Source organism: Heloderma suspectum, chromosome 13 (genome assembly GCF_057233095.1).
Source record: "Heloderma suspectum isolate Gila_16-S chromosome 13, 16-S_ref, whole genome shotgun sequence".
NCBI lineage: Eukaryota > Metazoa > Chordata > Lepidosauria > Squamata > Helodermatidae > Heloderma > Heloderma suspectum.
The window spans coordinates 33,299,363-33,318,985 of NC_139470.1; the positions used below are offsets into that span (position 1 = coordinate 33,299,363).

General features: G+C 48.6%; 1 protein-coding gene across 1 annotated transcript in view; it reads right to left on the reverse strand.

The window, feature by feature from the left end:
- Positions 1-1,543: 1,543 nt before the first annotated feature.
- Positions 1,544-19,623, reverse strand: part of LOC146336359 (solute carrier family 2, facilitated glucose transporter member 11-like) — a 29,094-nt gene continuing 11,014 nt past the window's right edge. The window contains exons 5-12 of the mRNA XM_084819279.1: positions 17,530-17,659; positions 17,254-17,402; positions 16,298-16,485; positions 14,891-15,001; positions 12,753-12,854; positions 7,900-7,975; positions 7,042-7,169; positions 1,544-3,978 (exon numbers count right to left, since the gene is read on the reverse strand). Of these exons, the coding sequence (XP_084675405.1) occupies positions 3,769-3,978; positions 7,042-7,169; positions 7,900-7,975; positions 12,753-12,854; positions 14,891-15,001; positions 16,298-16,485; positions 17,254-17,402; positions 17,530-17,659 (1,094 nt within the window). The 3' untranslated portion in view covers positions 1,544-3,768. The remainder of the gene's footprint in view (positions 3,979-7,041; positions 7,170-7,899; positions 7,976-12,752; positions 12,855-14,890; positions 15,002-16,297; positions 16,486-17,253; positions 17,403-17,529; positions 17,660-19,623) is intronic.

The window sequence follows — 19,623 nt, forward strand, 5'->3', positions numbered from 1 at the left end:
ACACAACAACATCATGGAACTGTTGGAGGGGGTGTAATACATTAGGTACGTACCATCATATGTGGTCGGAACGTGGACAAATACATAGCTTTTGGAAGGAGGTTTTCCAAGAATGCAATAATATAAGAGGAGTGGAGGTTCATATGGGTCCTAAATTGGCACTACTATCTATCTTTAATGGTCCTAAGGAACATTTACCAGACAAAGAAATGCTGACTTTTATGATGGTGGTGTCTCGTCAACAAATAGCAAAGAACTGGAAAGAATCTACAGATCTTTCAATAATTGTGTGGTATAACTATCTTTGGAACATTGTGTTGGCTGAAAAACTAACTAAATAGATAAGGGCACAAAGGCAACAAAAAGGATCTGACACCTTCCATACAATTTTGTATAAATTTATTGACTTTATTAACAAACAAGGTTGCCATAGAAAACCACCAGCATGTCATGGACAGATATGTAAAGATACATTTAGATAATTACAACTAAATCTTGAACCACTGATGAACTTGTGGATAAATATAAGGTTATTAATATGTTGAAACTTCTGTGATTCCTGTTAACTGTAATTGGATTTCCTATGTAATGTATGTGTTTTGTTAGTTGAAAAAATTGTAATATTTTATATACTCATTAATTACATTGAAAACGTGATCAAAACTCAATAAAAATATTTTTGTGAAGCAATCCAGTCATTTCTTCTTACCATATATGGATAATCTGGAATTTTGTACTGTACTGCTTCTGAGTAGGCCTGCTTTGTGATGGATATATAAAGGCATGGATTTTTGGATGCTTTCAGAACTTGTTCCTGTGTTCCAAAGCGTGCTTTTCTGTGTGGCTCCGAGAATATCACATTTTATTTTAATTATTATCATGATCATTGTTATTATGGCTGTATGGATTCTCCCCTCCCACTCATCATCTTAAAGTCACTTGATTCTCTGTGGAATGGGAGTTGTTGCTGGAATAGGAGAATGTGGGTCCAAAGGAGTACTTTTGTAGGGTTATGTGATTCCTCTCCCCCCCCCCCACATGTTTTGGGCCGCAGTTTTCTCTTTCTCTTTTTCGACTGCAGAGTGTTGGGGATTCAAAGACTACTCCATGTCCACTGACCCCCTTGGCCCCGCCTCTGCTGACCTGCCCTCCACCCTGTCAGTCAGACTGGCCACCAGCCTCCACTGGATTTGGTGATGGCAATCACTATAGACAGTTTTTAAAAGGGATCAAATTCATGGAGGATGGAGCTATTGATGGCTACTAGTCATGATGGCTATAGATTATCTCCAGAATCAGAGACAGGATACCTCTTTATACCACTTGCTGGGGAACATGAGTTCCTGTCATGAGATCTCATTTGGGCATCTGGTTGGCCACTGTGAGACCAGCCAGCTGGATTAGACAGGGCTTTGGTCTGATCCAGCATCAGGGCTCTTCTGCTGTCCTTATGTTCCAGGACCATTCTTAGATATAACAGATTAGAAACTGGGTGATTGTTTTGTTGCAGAACCCAGAGTCAGAGAGACCACGGAGTGAAGGAAAAAGAGATTCTTTATTTAACGCGCGGGCTTAAGGCTGGAATCGTTTCCAAAGAGCCAGAAGCCCCGATTTACATTAGCACATTGGTTTTATAGACATTGTGACACATATGAAATGGCTCCTCCTCCCCCTCTCGCATGGGGTTGCAATCCTCAACATTTCTTCTCTTAGCACTATTGTTTATAATACAAGAACTGGGTTATAGGGTAGCCATGATAAGGAGAGAACAGAAGAGAACAGCAGAGAACAAGATATACAATTGTATGACCTTTGACAAGATAAGGAATTCCTGTGTCTCGTCAGCTTACAACAATATATTCAAGGGAGAAAGAGCTCAGCAAGAACATGAAGCATGAGACTGCATGAGGCTACTTAGTCTGACCCCTGATATGGCTGCTACAGTTTTACAAAGCCATGGGGTCTAAATTTGGCTTTTGCAAAAGTGGTTTTTATCACTGCCTGCTTCAAAACACTATCCCTTAATTTGGCATTTTCCACAGCTGATATCCTTAGCGATCCCAGCTGATTTGAAAAGCCAGGATGGGTTAGGATCCAAAGAAGCAGGTGGTTGCTCGCATCCCTCCAAGTAGCTTGCCAACATCCTCAGGCTGCACAAGCTGAATGGTATCCATAACAACAGACCCAGCTAGTGAGCAGGGCCTCAGCTCCAACCACCTCTGTTAAAATTCTAAGTCGGAGTGGATACAAATGGTTTTTTCAGCAGAACATAGGGCAACTGTTCACAACAGGCCTTAAGTGGTCCAGGCTGATGAACAACTGGGTCTATGTTAATGTCAGCCATTGTTTGACAGGGCGTAGATGCAATGGTGGAGAAATATGCCTCTTTGCCACCATCACTACCACAGAACAGGCCCTGAGATGGGCTCTAACCTGTGTTTGATCCCCAGTTTTTTGCCATTTCATCTCTAGACATCCACCTTGCTGTTTCATTGTCCTCAGCTTCACAGAATACCATGGAGTCAAAATTATGGCTTGGTTGAGGACATTTGGGAGCGACTGTGTCTACAGCCCAACCCATTTCCTGCTCCCAGGAACTGGCTAGAGCTTCAGCAGGACCATCTGCCAAATCTGAAGGAAAATTCTCCAGAGACATCAGGAGACAGGGATGGACCATCAAAACTGGTCCATTACCCCCAACAGAGGTTTGAGGCAGCATTCAGTCCAAACCTGATCAGATAGTGATCTGTCCATGACAACGGAGACATACTTGGATCCCCCACCCAAAGATCATTTTCCCCAATACCACTACAGAAAACCAAGGCCGGTGTTTCATGTGTAACGTGAGAAGTTGCCATGGTGGCCATGAAGTCCTGAGCGGCTCCAGACAACATGGCCTCACTGTGAAGGCCGAAGTCCCCAAGGCCAAAAGCCTTGGGGTCCTCCAGAGCTGGCATGTGATGGGGGCGTGGGGCATGACATCACTTCTCCCTGGTGGGGCTCAAACTCCCATCTCCCCATGGAGCGAGCCATTAGTGCTACTGCATTGCATGGCAACTGTGTGTGTTATCTGTGGGGCATGTGCTGAGGGCGTGCCCCAATCGTCCCTAGTTCATTGGCTGCTTCTGTGTTCATGGGGCATGTGTTGCAGCCAGCGCAGTACCTGATTGCTGGGCTGTGGCAGTGTTTCCGGAGATGCTGTGAGCACGTCTGTAGTTTTCCCAGTAGTTTTCTATCTTCATCATGAGTACTCTTCCTCCCCTTGCCCGTGCTGAGCAGGCACAGAATTTGGTGGCTGTTTCACTGGTGTAGCAGCACTGCAGCCTAGACTCAGTGCACAATAAATATAAGATATATAGAATAAATATACTCTTGGGATAGTGATGCTATTGTACCTGTGTAATACCCAAGTGTCATCAGTGTTGGCGTATTTTCTGTGGTCTGGAAATTGGCCCTGCGCTATAGTCCCACTTTTGATGTTGCCAGGTGGGTTAGCTTCAACTAAAAAGCAATTAGCAGGCGACATCAACAAGAGGCATTGCTGAGTGGGATGTAGTCAAGGGTGGTTAATGGATTCATCAATGCAGCCATTGACCACAAGGGGAGGAGAGGCGCCAGCTGTGAAGGTAGCGGATGAGGGCCAGTGCAGCAGCAACAGTGACATGCCACAGAATGTGCGTGGACCATTGCTTCTCTTCCTGCTCTGCATATCAGCTCAGAAATGGCTGGTTTGGCGGCCTTCTCAGAGCTCTCCCCGGCCTGCTTGACTCAGAAGTTTGTATAGACAGAATGATCCTCACGGAAACCTTTCCTAAGAACAGCAGCAAGTTTTTTTCCAAAAGGTGGTTGTGTGTTGAATTCCTCTGTGATTTCTATGACAGATTTTCCTTTAGTCTCTGGAAGGAATAGGTAGAAGAACATTCCTGACCCCACTAGGACAACCATGAAGATGAGGAAACAGAATGGACCCAAGCTTGCCTGGAAATGGACACAAACGAGAGAGCAACAATTAACCTCTTGAACAAGTCCAAACGGGCAGGTGGTGGTGACTTTTGCTTCCTTAAGTTGGAGTCACTGGGGAGGTTTTTGCCACTGCTGTTGCTATAGGAATGTATGTGAGGTGTCTCTGATGGTGCAAACCCTGGCAAGAGAGCATGTGAAGAGACATCCGGGAGCCCTGGAGGTCTCCAGCATGGTGCCTGTGGGCACCCTTCTTGGCGCCCACCTGACTTTCCTGTTATTTCTGAAGACTTTTTAAACATTTAATTGGGCAGCTGGCCGGCTGCACAGCGAAGTGCTGCCCTCCAGCACCATCTCTGTTTGGGTTAAAAGAGAGGTTTGGGGGTTTGGAGCTCAGATCCCACCTCTCTCTTTTAGCTTCACCAAGTTGTCTTCTGGGCAATTAGTGTTTTCTGACTGGTCCCACCCAACATGGCAGATATTTCATGAATGGGCAAGCCCCCCATGGCAGCCTTTCTGAGAGAGCACCCAGGACATTCTCTTGAAACTCCAAATGTGCCCAGTGGCACAAAAAGGTTGGGGCCCCTGTGTGAGCCACTGCGTGAGCTCCGCAACATCATCTGCCAGAGATGGCCAACTTGCATTTCTAACTGTGCAGCCTCCTTCAGAGAAATGTTGGGCTTCTGGCAAGACCATTTGTGGGCTCCATGGCACTATTGGCCAGTTGGTGCATCAGTCATCTGCTGATGTAAAGTAACACCGCTGCATCTAAATGTGAAACTGGAACCCTGGCTGCTGGGCTTGCTCCACCGGACGCTGCTACCGACAGCATTTGAGACAATTGGCTGGTATGGTTCTCGTTCCTCCCCCTCCCCACTGCCTCCCAGATCCCTAAAGATCTAGGACAGAAAACAACAAATGAAAGATCAATGAAAAAATTCAACTGTAATGACACAGATACCACCACCACCTCCACCCCTGCCCTGGCATTTGCCAGTTCTGCCAAGCTGTTCAAATGCTTCCAACATCTGCTCAAGTTTGGCCCCCTGAAACAAGCTCTCTGGGTGGATCAGGAACCCATTCTCTGATTGGGCCAGGGGGAAAGTGGGACTGCGGGCATTTCAAGCCAGGATTCAGACCCCATAGAGAGGAATCCCCCCGATTCTGGAGAGACAGGGCTTAACTGAATGCAGTTTTAAAAATAACATTGTCTCGTCTGTGTGGGTGTTTTGAATGTGTGTGGGTGTGGAATCTAGATCAGGACCATGACGGGAGGTGTAACCCTTTTCCTCTGCAGCATTTTCTTGCCATAATCACTCCCCAAAGCCATGTGCCACTGAAGGTGTCCTGCAATTAGCAAATTTGCTTCAGGAGCAAATAGGTGATGGGGTGGGGATTTTCAGCAGGAAAGGTGAGGAGGAGGATAATGTAAGCCGCCTTGAGTTCCTTGCGAGAGGGAGAAAGGCGGGGTATAAATGCAATAAATAAAATAAATAAAATAAAGGTAAGCCTCCCTCCTTGTGTGCTCTGATTCTGATCTGGATTTCTTGTGCCCCAACAACTCTTTCTTTAAACAACAACATGAGAGGGGTGATGCACCTTTAATGTCACATCTTGGTCCATGGATTGGGAGCAAGTGTGTATGACCCAGTTAGGGCCATGCTAGACATGTCACCATTCATATGTGAATGGGGATTTAGTGGGTAAACTGCAAGGACAGGAGTGGTCATGGGAGATCCAGATGGGAACAGAGAACTAACCCCCCCTGTCCCTTGCCAGGGTCCCTATCTGGATGGTTGCCACTGTTTACTTTAAAGCACCACAGACAATACCACACAAGTGGTATTGGTGTGAATGGTGTCGAGTCTAGTTTTGCCCTTAGAGTCAAATGAAAGTGTGTTTTTATACTCTTTAGAGATGCTTTCTCTCTTGTTCTTCCTCTAAGAAGCTCCAGATTATGTACCCACTTTACCACCCCAGCCATCTTGTGAGGGACATTCAGTACTGTTCAGCCTCCTCAGCCTGTGTGACCTTGGGACAATGACCTTATTGCCTGTGTGACCTTAGGCCAAGAGAGTGTGACTGGCACAAGGATCTGGACAGGATCCATGGAAAGGTGAAGTCTACCCCATAATGTAAAGCACTCTACATCTTTGAAGAGTGTTTGGAAATTTCTGCTGGTTTAGAATGTTGCATCCAGGCTATCAACTGAGGTAGTCTGCATGTTACACCAGTTTCACTGGCTTCTAGTCAGTTTCCAGGCACAATTCAAAGTGGTGGTTATGACCTACCTGACTTGGAACCAGTTAACCTAAAAGATCTCATTCCCCAATATGAGCTTTCCTGGGTTTTAAGACCTTCAGGAAAGGCCTTTCTTTCTGTCCTGCCAGCAGTTGAAGCACTTTTGGCAAGACCTCAAAAGAGGGCCTTCTCAGTGGCTACTCCCTGGCTGTGGAACCCCTTGCCGTGGGAGATCTGAATAGCCCTGTGTCTGCTGACCTTCCACTGCTGACCTTCCACTGTCTGCTGACCTTCCACCTTCCGGCACAGAGGCTGATTTGTAAATATGTTACGATTGGTTTTAACTAGTTGTTTCTATCAATTTCATTGATGTTTTATTACTGGATTTGTTTTTATGGTTGGTTTTTAGTTTGTATTTTATTGGTGGCTTTTGTATTTTATTTGTACTGCTATTGTTAGCTGTATTGAGCACCATTTGGAAGGAAGGTGGGATACACAGTTAACAAGTAAAATAAGGTCAGACAGTGAGATCCCTGCTGGAATGAGGATCTGAGTGTGGGGATCCCCAGTCCAAGACCAGCACACTGTCCACCACACCACACTGGCCCTCGCTGTGACAGTGTGTAAGGGAGGAGGCATTCTCTGAAGCTGTTCTGAGGAAATGGCTCTCAAGATGTTCCAGGTGATTAACTGCTCTCCAGATTCCTGTGGTGCATCTCTCACCACCCTTGGAGTGTCAACCAAAGCTCTTGTGAATATTGCCTTATGGGGGCCACTCAGAGAAGACAGAAGCAGAGAGAGCAGAAGTAAGGCAGGAATTATGTGCTAAAGGACACTAACCACAGCAAATGGGAAGGTTATTCCAATGACAAAGAGACCTGCCCAGTTCAGACAGCCACCAATCATGAAAGCTGCTGGTCTGGAGGACTGGCTGAAAATTTCCATCATGACAGACATTGTGGCTCCATCTAAGGGAAGACAAAACAGAAAGGTGTTTGGGGAGCAAAGCCCAACCCAGGACTTTCAGGACATATCGGGCATTCTAAGGATGGTTTGCACTGTCCATTTCACATGGAGAAGCAGTGGGTGTAGAGGGCAGGTTGGCGTGCCATCTCCCCGCACCCCTGCTGGTTAGAATAAGGGCTAACCTGTAATAATTGGTTATAGTTGCAATCTGGATTTGGGGTAATCTGCAGACCATTCTCAAGACAGACGTTCAAAGTGGCTTGAGCAGCCCAGTCCAGGATGCTTTGGGTTTTGGCACAACAGACACAAGATGGTCACTGTGCTTCTTACTCCTCCCTTCCCAAACCAATGAGCTTGGGAAGGGAGCTTCTGCCCTTTTCCCAGCAGCAGGCCAGGTAGCTAACCAGCCAAGCACTCAGCAGCCTTCCCTACTCAGTGCCAGCCACAGACACTCCGGCAGGTGGCTGCTTCCCGCCCACCTCTGCCTCCTGGCTGCCCTCCGGTCCCCTGGGCTCCTTGTCTCCCAGTCTGACCACAGTGCCCTGCGTGTTGCCAGGCCTGGCCTCCCTGGCTCCTTTTCCCCCTCTCTGTGCTGCTACATAGTGGGAGAGTTCCCACACACCCACGTGAGGCCTCCCCTGCCCTGCACACACCTGTGCCTGCTGCTGGCCTGCTGCCCCCCGCCAAATGCTGCCCTCAGCTTCCCCCTCAGGAACGACCTCCTGTACTCACTCGGTCCAACTCCAAAGAAGATGACAAACAAGAAAACCAGAGTGACGCTGCAATGAGACATCCAGTGATACTTATTCTGGGAAGGAGAAACAAAGAGAACAAGCATTACTACAGGAGCTTTGCAGGACGGGGAGGGACAGCAGCCCTGTAGCCGAAAAGCGTGAGTTGCACATTGCCCTCACACTTTTGACTGTTCATCCCCCCCCCCCCCCTCGACATGAGGCGCGGTGCAGAACAGGATGATGGTGGGATGGGGGCTTGTATGGACTCAGGCCCTGCTCAGACTGCTGCTTGCTTCTCCTTGCCTCCCAGGCTTCCTCCCTGCCTGTTGGAAGAGTCTGGCATCCCTTGTCCAACACAGGTGGAGCCTATGCGATGGCCACCAGGCTGACTGGAAGAGCTTGTCTAGCTTCTTAGGAGAATGGAAAGCAGGACTTACCGTGAAGTGTTATTCTGGTCAGCAGAAGGTAGAAGAAGGGCAGGTTTTTTTTAAGTTAAGTCCTTCCAGGAGGAGAGGAATCTCCTTGTTGCAGGACTTGGCTTCAGCATGGAAAACTATTGTGAAAAGAACTTCCAAACAACATTCCCACAATCCCAGAATCAGAAGGACCCTGGAGATAATCTAGTCCAATCCCTGCTTCATTTTTTGATCAGAAAAATTAGAAGATTGTGGAAATGTTGTGAATGTAATATATCTTGACGTCAGCCAGGCATTTGACAAAGTGCCCCATGATATCCTGATTAGCAAGCTCGTTAAGTGTGGGCTGCATTCATAGAAGCATAGCTTCCAAATCCCGGGAAGTACTAGTTCCCCTCTACTCAGCACTGGGTAGGCCTCTGTGTCGCCCCTGCAGTGGGCATTGAACTCTTAGGTTAGAAGTGCCAAGATAGTGATAAATCAGACTCAAAGGTTTACTTACAAGGAGTACTTTATTGGGTAAATTACAGTACACAGGCGCACCAATGGTTCAGAGGAGCTGTCTGATCCAACCATTGGGTACGCCTGTGTGCTGTAAGTTAGCCAATAAAGTACTCCTTGTAAGTAAACCCTTGAGTCTGATTTATCACTATCTTGGCACTTCTGACCTAGGAGTTCGAAGCCTACGGCCGGGACAACACAGCCTCATCTGGAGTACTGTGTCCAGTTCTAGGCGCCCCACTTTAAGAAGGTGCAGGCAAGCTGGAGAGGGTTCAGAGGAGGGCAACAAAGATGATCAGGGGACTGGAAACAAAGCCCTATGAAGGGAGACTGAAAGAACTGGGCATGTTTAGCCTTGAGAAGAGAAGACTGAGGGGAGACAGGATAGCACTCTTCAAGTCCTTGAAAGGTTGTCACAGAGAGGAAGGCCAGGATCTCTTCTCAATCATGCAGGACACGGAAGAATGGGCTCAAGCTACAGGAAGCCAGATTCCGGCTGAACATCAGGAAAAACCTCCTGCCTGTTAGAGCAACACGACAATGGAACCAATTACCTAGGGAGATGGTGCCCTCTCCCACACGGGATGCAGTCAAGACCAGGCTGGACAGCCACCTGTCAGGGATGCTCTGACTTGGATTCCTGCACTGAGCAGGGGGTTGGACTCTATGGCCTTGTAGGCCCCTTCCAACCCTACTGTTCTATGATTCTATGATTCCCCTCCTTCCTTGCAAGAGCACTTTTTCTCAAGGGAGGCAACCGCCTCTAGCCACCATCCTCTGGACCCACCTGAGAAGTTCAGAGTGGAGGGGTTCTCATCCAGTGATGGGAAGGGATGGGCAGTTGCACAGCTGGGCCCACCCCCCTGTTGCCTGTGACTGATGTGGGGATAGCACCACCTGCTGGCTGGTGAGTGGTGGAGAGCACCCCTGCAATGGTAGCCAAGGTGGTGCTTGGTGGGTCAACCAAGTCTCCCGCGCAGGGCTCTCCATGCCCCCTTTCCTGCAGTACATGTCTTGGGATCTGGACAGCCAACCCATTGTTGGGCTGTGGCCTCGGCTGCCCGGAGCAGGTGGCAGCGTTGGTGGCGTGCTGGCCTCCCCTTCCTAGATGGCTGTCCAAATGGGTGTGGAGGCAAAGTGTGCCTTCTCTGGAGCACAGTGGCTAGTGTTTCTCTGCAGTGCAGAGCAGAGTGTTGAGCCTGTCCAGAGCACCCCACTGAAGTGGGGGAAAGCATCTCTGGGGGCTAATGGCGTGTAGGTGCCCAGCCACATTGGCAGGTGTCTAATGGGCAAATTCTCTAGTTCCCTCTGATGTCTGGAAGCATGATGGAGGGTAGGGAAAAGGGATAATGAATCCCAGCTTGCTTGCTTGCTTGCTTGCTTTCTTTCTTTCTTTCTTTCTTTCTTTCTTTCTTTCTTTCTTTCTTTCTTTCTTTCTTTGAAAAGGTAAGCCTAAGGCCTTGAAGCTGCTCCTGAGCAGGAGCAGGACAGCAACATTGCTCTTCTGTAGAAAGCAGAGCCCCAAAGCCAGGAGCTCCTTCCTCATCATAGAATCATAGAATGGTAGGGTTGGAAGGGGCCTACAAGGCCATCGAGTCCAACCCCCTGCTCAATGCAGGAATCCAAGTCAGAGCATCCCTGACAAGATGGCTGTCCAGCCTCATCTTGAATGCCTCCAGTGTGGGAGAGACCCACCACCTCCCCAGGTCATTGGCTCCATTGTCGCACTGCTCTAACAGTCAGGAAGTTTTTCCTGATGTTCAGGTGGAATCTGGCTTCCTGTAACTTGAGCCCATTATTCCGTGTCCTGTGCTCTGGGATGATCAAGAAGAGATGCTGGCCTTCCTGTCTGTGACAACCTTTCAAGTACTTGAAGAGCACTATCCTATCTTCCCTCAGTCTTCTCTTCTCAAGGCTAAACATGCCCAGTTCTTTCAGTCTCTCTTCATAGGGCTTTGTTTCCAGTCCCCTGATCATCTTTGTTGCCCTCCTCTGAACCCTCTCCAGCTTGTCTGCATCCTTCTTAAAGTGTGGTGCCCAGAACTGGACACAGTACTCCAGATGAGGCCTAACCAGTGCTGAGTAGAGGGGAACTACTACTTCCTGGGATTTGGAAGCGATGCTTCTATGAATGTAGCCCAAAAGAGCATTTGCCTTTTTTTGCAGCCACATCCCATTTTTGGCTCATATTCAGCTTGTGATCGACAACAATTCCAAGATCCTTCTTGCTTGTAGTGTTGTTGAGCCACGTATCCCCCATCTTGTAACTGTGCATTTGGTTTCTTCTTCCTAGGTGCAGAACTTGGCATTTATCCCTATTAAATGTCATTCTGTTGTTTTCTTCCCAGCGCTCCAGTCTATCCAGATCACTTTGAATTTTGTTTCTGTCTTCCAGAGTATTAGCTATCCCGCCCAATTTTGTGTCATCTGCAAATCTGATCAGCATTCCCTGCACCTCCTCCTCCAAGTCATTACTAAAAATCTTGAAGAGCACTGGGCCCAGGACTGAGCCCTACGGTACCCCGCTTGTTACCGCTCCCCAGTTGGAGAAGGTCCCATTGAGAAGCACTCTTTGAGTCCGATTCTGTAGCCAACTGTGGATCCACCGGATCGTTGTTTCATCTCGCCCACTTTGAGCTAGTTTGCTCATCAGGAGATCATGGGGCACTTTGTCGACAGCTTTGCTGATGTCGAGGTACGGTCCACAAGGGAAGTTACTTGATCAAAAAATGAGGTTAGATTCATCTGGCAGGACCTGTTTCTGACAAAGCCATGTTGGCTTCGAGTCATCACGGCATTGTTTTCAAGGTGCTTCCAGATGGATTGCTTTATCATCTGCTCCAGAATTTTCCCAGGGATGGATGTCAGACTGACTGGTCTGTAGTTCCCAGGTTCCTCCTTTTTACCCTTGTTGAAGATAGGGACAACGTTAGCCCTCCTCCAGTCATCTGGCACTTCCCCCGTCCTCCATGATTTCTCGAAGAGAATGGACAGTGGTTCTGAGAGTTCTTCTGCCAGTTCCTTTATTACTCTAGGATGCAGTTCATCTGGCCCTGGAGATTTGAACTCATTCAAAGTAATGAGGTGTTCCTTGACCATATGCTTATCGATCTCAAGCTGCAATTCTGCCCCTTCAGCCTGTTCTTGGCCTTTGCCAGGGGGCTCATAGACCCTCTTTTGGGAGAAGGCTGAGCCAACGTAGGAATTGAGCACCTCTGCCTTTTCTTTGTCATCTGTTACCTTATTTAATAGCTGAACCACCATTTCTTTCCTCTGCCTTTTACTATGCATGTATCTGAAGAAAGCCTTTTTGTTGCTTTTAGCATCCCTTGCTAACCTCAGCTCGTTCTCAGCTTTAGCCTTCCTGACGCCATCCCTGCAATTCTGTGCTACCTGCCTATACTTTTCCTTTGTTAATTCGCCTTCTTTCCACTTCCTATATGTGTCCTTTTTTGTTTTCCGGTCATCCCTAAGCTTTTTGTGAAGCCACATTGGCTTCTTCTGTTGTCTTCCACCTTTTCTTCTTGTTGCAATTGTTTGTGATTGTGCCTTGAGAATTTCCTTTTTTAAAAGCTCCCACCCATCTTGGACTCCTTTTCTCGTTAGCGTCGCTTGCCATGGGACCTTACTGATCATTGTTCTGAGTTTATTAAAATCAGCTTTCCTAAAATCCAGGGTATGCGTTTGACTACCCTTGGCTTTTGCTTCCCTTAGAACCAAGAAATCAAGTACAACATGGTCGCTTTCCCCCAGAGTTCCCGTAACTGCTACTTTATCCACTAAGTCATCTCTGTCATCGCCAGAGAGAATGTGACCGTTTTTCTGTTTAGCCCTGACTAAACTCCATCAGAAGAGGAGTCAACTCTTTGCTGCCTACTGAGAAGTTAGAAGAAAGGATTGAAAAGAAGACCTCCAGACCATCTCATCTCCTTACCTGCAGAGAGAGAGTCACCGTGAGGAGAAATAGCACAGCAGCCATCATCCCACAGCCTTTCCAGAGGAGGGTCCTCCGGCCAAATCTTTCAATGGTAAAAATCTGACGGAGGGAAAACATTGGCCGTTTGCTGTGAGCAGGGATCCTGTGCCTTTCTGCACCATTAGCTAAAGCCTGCACTGGCACTTTGTGAGCCTTTGCACAAGATACACACAAGTCCACTTTCAGAGGGCACTGTCCTCTTGCCCCAGAGAGCTTTTCTGCATGAGGCTGTTAATCTGTACCTACTTTTGTTTTTGTGGCAGGATTGCGATACCAGCACTGCACAAGCGTTTCTTTTCCTGCTTTTCCACTACATAACCTCTGGGTGGCACTGTGGTATAACAGAATAGCACAAATACACAAGAGGAAATTGCACTTTCTTTTACTTTCTTTAAATAATACCATATTTTCTGTGTTCTAAAAAAACTCACTGAAAGTGCGGTTTAAAAGCAGAACTGGAACTGGAGGGTCACGACATCATCTGAAGAACCCTTAAACAACTGTGAATAGGGAATGACAAGTGCACAATAAATGCCTCACTTAGAAGATCTTCAAATCATAGATGGTGGAGGGGAAATAACCTTACTGGGATGCACTTTCTTAGAACAGTCTGAAGAAGTGCATGCTGGAGCAGAGCAGTGAGGGAACACTCTTCCTTGGAAAAGGGCTCACAACAGGGCAGAGCCTTGTGAGGCATTTCTGTGCGTGTGTATGAGAGAGGTAATTGTCAAACCAGCAAGTTAGCAAAAAAATGCCAGATTATTAGTGATCCCACAGGGTATTGTGGGGTATTCCACAGCATACCCAGAGCCAAATAATCAAAGATAATATGTTGAATTGGGCTGTGTTATTATTATTTGACTTGATGGGTTGGATCCAGACTTAGTGATGCTAAGAAGAGAGCCACTGAAATCAGTGGGTCTACTTTAAATATGATCAAGTCTGACTCCAACCCCATTTGTGTTGCTAAGTGGGTGTTTACTATTACCAGTTCTTACATCTGACCTCTCCAGCTTCTTCTACAGAAGACTGTATGTCTTGTGTATATTTTTGTTCTTTTAGTGATGGTCTCACATTCTTATCTAAATGGGATATCATTGTTATATTTAAAATGTACTGGGAATGTGTGAAATGAAAAGATAAAAGTGTTTAAAAATAAAAGTTACAAAATATATTTGTCTAAAGTTCAAAAATGGGGCAAGCGTAGGGGAGAGCAGGTTGTGGGTCTCACTGGGAGGCTCCCATCAGTCATGGCACCGCATTCAACAGCAGTGTTCATTCAGTCACGAGCACCAGGCTCTGCCCTCTGGCATTTTCCCAGCTACAGAGGTCTGTGCTGAAGAAACGAGATCTCCCACAACAGGCGCTTCCACCACACTGGCCTTTCTTGGGTACGTTGGCGTATTTATTCCCGAGAATCCTGACAACATTCCCCCCAAAGCATTCCTGCATTTTCCCTGCTGTCATCTCTAAAAAACCCTCTTATATTTAAAGAAGTGTGTATCTGTTCAGAGCTTCCATTTAACAGCAGTGCAAAGCTTCCTCCCTACACTCGTCTCTGCTGGCCTTCACTGCCATTCCTGCGTTGTCCTCCATCTGTCTGGGATGAAACTGACAAGGTGTGCCTATGGGCTTAAGCCTTGTCTACTACCTTGCCAGCCTGTTGTTTGTTAATGGAAGCATTTCTATGCGCATTCACAGTGGTGTTCCTGCGTCCCCATTGGCCCTGCTAGGATGTGTGGGCCCCAGCAATTGTCCCAGGATGCCTGGTGCTGACGCCAGCAGGCCTAGCCGCCACTGACAGCGTCAGGGAGAAATTAGGATGAGTGGGAACAAAGGCTGCCCCTCTCCCCAAGATAAGGAAGGAGAAGGGGGGGCGGTGTTGAGGGCCGGTCTCGGTCATATTCCAGTTTACTTAGCAAAGGTGCACAAAGTGCTTCCAGCCAGCAACATAAGAGCCCGGCAACTGGGGCGGGTGCACTGATTGCCACAGGAGAGGATTCCCTACACAATAAAACATCCTTTCTTGCAATTTGTGCAAATGAGGCAGGGTGGGGGGAGCCCATTCACTGCAGAAGAAAACTGGCTGGTCTTACACAGAGCAAAGAAGAGGAGAGCTCACAGAAGCCGACACCCAGCGAGATGTAGGGGATGAGGCTCTCTTCAAAACCCGCACTGCGGAACACTTCAAACGTGTAGAAATAGACCTATGGAAAACAAATGGAAGCCAAATAGGGCAACAGACTTTTCCTGGTGGGACAATGCCCATCTTTCGGCCCCTGTCTGGCACTGTGATTCTGCACTCGTCATTCCTGTGCTGTCCTGTGTGGCCTGGTGTAGCCACAACAAGTATGCAGAGTTGCAAAGGAACAGCAAATATGCTGTATTTTACATGTTTTAGATGCATCTTTTGGGTGCTGAGGTCCCTGGCCTGGGCCACGTTTTCTTTGATCAGGTGCTGCTGTGAGTCCCCAGGGGTAGCCCAGAAGCAAAGGAGCCGAGAGCCTGAGGGACGTCTCTTCTGCTGGAGCCAAGTCAGTAAAGGCCACCAAAGGGCATTTTCTCACATGAGCCTCAAAGCCCTTCTTGCTTCATATTGGCACATCATGTACATGCAAATCCTACATTGGCCAGAATGCTCATTCACATGGCAAAGGCCTCTCTTCTGATCCAGTGTAAATGGTGCCAGGGGAGATGGAAGGTGATCGAAGCCTCACCTGTCAAAACACTGTAAGAAATGACGAGCTGCAAGGAGTGTCAGGGGTGACCTGTCTGGCCCGGGCCCTGCCCTACACCCGGAGGCTGGCCTGCCAGAGGCCTGGCCCAGGAAGGGCTCCATGGCCCCTCCCTCTGGTCCCGGGAGGGGGGCCTTTGGCCCTGTGGGTGTTGTTGATCTGCAGCTCGCATCGCACCTTGCTGTTTGCCATGCTGGGTAGGGCTGATTCGAGCTGGAGTCCAACAACACCTGGCTGCTGCAGTCACCTTATTCCATGGCTGAATTGTGCTTTACATTCTCTGGCACTAAACCGCCTGACTTTCTGTGCTATGAACCCGTGTCTTGTTGTGTGTCCAGCATTCTCATCTTCCCTTATGATCAAGCCCAGCCCAGCCAGTCGTGACCCGACCTGCCGCCTCGCTTCTCAGCTCTCCAAGTTTTCAGACAAGCGGCTTTTTAGAGAAGCCTGAACTGAACTGAAAAATACGAAGACGGGGCTGTACGAGAGATGTGTGGTGTAGTGCTCAGGCTGGGACTGTAGCGTCCCAGCTTCAAGTCCTCACTCAGCCATGAAGCTCCTGGGGTGACTTTGGGCCAGTCATTGACTCTCATCTACCTCACAGGGTTGTTAGAGGATACACTGGGCAGAAGGGGGAGATGGGTGCAGCTCCTTGGAGGAAAGGTGGGATATAAATGTAGATGACGACGACGACGATGGTATGTGAGCCAATTTTCCTGCCCTGAACAAGGGGAGTTTTACAGGCATTGAGCTCGGTGGACACTTAACTGCGTTGATGCCACAGAGCTGCAGGGTGAGGACGACAGCAACCAGAACTTGCCGCTGCCGGCGCAGGGATCCATCTCTGAGCAGATCTCCTGCACTCAGCACGTTGCTGCTCTTCCCTCTGACCAATTCCTTCTTCAGATCATGGAGTTCCTCCTGGTGATCCCCTTCGCCCCAGAGCTGGTTCATGGCTGGGGGAGCAAAGAAGAGGAGCAGCCTTCATGCCAAAGCCAGGATTGGGTGGGGTGGCAGTGGATGGCCGGGAGAATCATAGTCACACAGAATAGTAGGGTTGGAAGGGGCCTCTAAGACCATCGCGTCCCGCCCCAGAGCTGCTGTGTCCCTGGCTCCTTCCCCCTTCTGGAGAAACCTCAAGGGGGCAAAGCTAAGTGAGGGGCTCAAGCAGCAGCCCCCATCCTAAAGAAGTGCAAATCGTGGGGCCCTGGAATCAGGGAGTGCATCAGGGTGCGTGAGTGAGACACCACAGCGCTAGGTTCTGGATGGGTCCTCTGGTCCACAACATCTGAACCAATCTCAGCCTTGATTAAGGGTCATATCGGAAATGTGTGTGTCTTCCCAACCCCCCCCCCCATGCTAATGCAGGGACGGGAGGGGGCATTTTCAGGGGAGAAGTGGGCAGGAGGGGGTGCTTAATACTTCCCCAACCTGACTCTCTGCTGTCTCTTTCAGCCTGGATTACCTCATAGGGTTGTTATAAGGACAGTGGGATAATGTACAGCACCCTGACCTCCCAAGAGGAAATTTGGGACAAAATAAAAAAGAGATACATAGGACTGTGGAGAAAAGGGTGGGGAGATTTGTAGGAAGAACTGGTAGGGATTTAAGTACCACCACCCCATCCCCAGTTCCACATTGTTTTGCCAGTTATGGGTTTGGGATCAGGCATTTTCCAAGATGATTCAGCCACATTCTCTCAAGCAAACCTGGGAAGAACTGACCTTTCAGGCAGCCTCCTTCATCTCCCTTCTGGATTAAGAGGTACGGTGGAGATTCAGGGAAGAAGGGCAGGGTGAGCGCCTGGAGCAGGGCTGCTGCACCCACAAAGGCCAGCAGCAGCGGCCACGCGGATTCTGTTCCCAGACACTCCCTGGAGAGCAAGAGGACCAGAAATTAGGTGCTGTGGCAGGGAAGGCCAGCGAGCCTTCCATGGGGGGTAGGTGGGTGTCCACCTCCATTCTCCCTCCCTCCTAGGAGGTACAATGATCTTTGTGTACCTGAGCCCTAGGACTTGGCCCAAGGATTTCCCCAGTGACCAAAAGAATCCCGACGTGGCATTTGCAAATCCTCGTAGCTTCTTGGGGGAAATTTCACCAGCATACTGAGGATGAATGGTCATGCAGAAGCCTGGAAGGAGGAAGGAAGGAAGGAAGGAAGGAAGGAAGGAAGGAAGGAAGGGCAATATGAAAACAAGACTAGGAAATAAAACAGCACCACACAGAAGTTCTCTGGTGCTGGAATTGATGTTTCTGGTCCAAACAGATCGTAATAACCAGGTCTAATGCCTTGCCACCCCCACACTGGCTGCTTGGTCAGCATTTTACAACCTTGTAAAGCACTTTCCCAAAGCACTTCTGTAGCATTATTCATTAGAAGGCGATCCCATAATGTCTGATGCACCCATTGTTGACTGCTCATGTCTCAAAGCTGGCAAGCCACTCTTAGCTGGCATCAGAGAGAGGTTGCCCTTAGTGTACTGCTGTACCTCCTCTTACAGTTGAATTAACTAAGGGAAATTAGCAACAAATAATGTAAATTTAATATCATTAATATAATGCACACCTATTGCTTTTTAAAACAGGCCCTGGCTGGATGCACTTCTCCAAAAGCAAAGAAGAGATTCTGATGGGGAACTGTGGAGATGTCGCCCACGTAGCATCCTGAGCTTCTGTTGTTGAGGTTTCAAATAAGCTCCAAGCTTTCTGAAGAGAGTTGACTCTCCTGACTCTAGGAACATCGTATAAGTTAGCTTCCTATGTTCCTGAGCCCATCTAGCCCAGTATTGCCGACACCGGCAGCGGCTCTCCAGGGCTTCGGCGGGAATTCTGTTCAGCCCCGCCTGGAGAAGCTGGGATTGGACTTGGGGCCTTCCGCAGGCCAAGCAGGAGCTCTGCCGCGGAGCACTTTCCCCTTCAGCTTCCTTTTTACCAAACCCCCTCAGTTTTTCAGAAGTTTCCTCCTCCTTGGAAGTCAAATGTGACTGTGTTGGACACTTATTATTATTATTATTATTAAATTTATTAATCGCCCATCTGGGTGGTCACCCAGCCACTCTGGGCGATGTACAACATACAATAAAACAGTTTAAAACAATAAAATTCTACAGTAAAAACATTTTCTAAAATACCCTAACCCACCCCAAATGCCTGCCTGAACAACCACATTTTTAATGCACGACAGAAGCTCATTAAAGAGGGGGCATGGCGGAGTTCCCTAGGGAGGGAGTTCCACAGAGTGGGGGCCACCACAGAAAAGGCCCTCTCCCTCGTCCCCACCAGTCTCACTGTCCTGGCTGATGGGACAGAGAGAAGGCCATCCGAGGCTGATCTTGTTAAGCGGCCTGTCTGGTGCTGCTGGAGGCGCTCCTTAAGATAGGCTGGGCCGGAACCATACAGGGTTTTAAAGGTCAAAACCAACACCTTGAATTTGGCCCGGAAAACAACTGGTAACCAGTGCAACTCCTTCAGCACTGGAGTGATGTGATCTCGCCGGCGGCTGCCTTTAATCAGGCGAGCCGCCGTGTTCTATACCAGCTGCAGCTTCCGAACCGTCTTCAAGGGTTACCCCACGTAGAGCGCATTACAGTAGTCTAAACGAGAGGAGACCAGGGCATGTACTACCGATGGGAGCAGATGGTCGGGAAGGAAGGGGTGCAGCCGCCATATCAGATGGAGTTGATACAGTGCTGTCCAGCTCACAGCTGACACCTGAGCCTCCATGGACAGCTGGGAGTCCAAAATGACCCCCAGGCTGCGGACCTGGTCTTTCAAGGGTAGCCGTACCCCATTCAACACCAGGTCAACATCCCCCAGCCTCCTCTTGTCTCCCACCAAAAGTACCTCGGTCTTGTCAGGGTTCAGCTTCAGCCTATTCCTCCCCATCCAGCCACTCACCGTTTCCAGACATTTGGACAGGGATTCTACAGCCAACCTTGGTGAAGATTTGAATGAGAGGTAGAGCTGCGTGTCATCCGCATATTGATGACACCGTACCCCAAACCTCCTGATGATAGCCCCCAGCGGCTTCACATAGATGTTAAATAGCATCGGGGAGAGGATGGAACCCTGTGGCACCCCACAAGTGAATGGCCA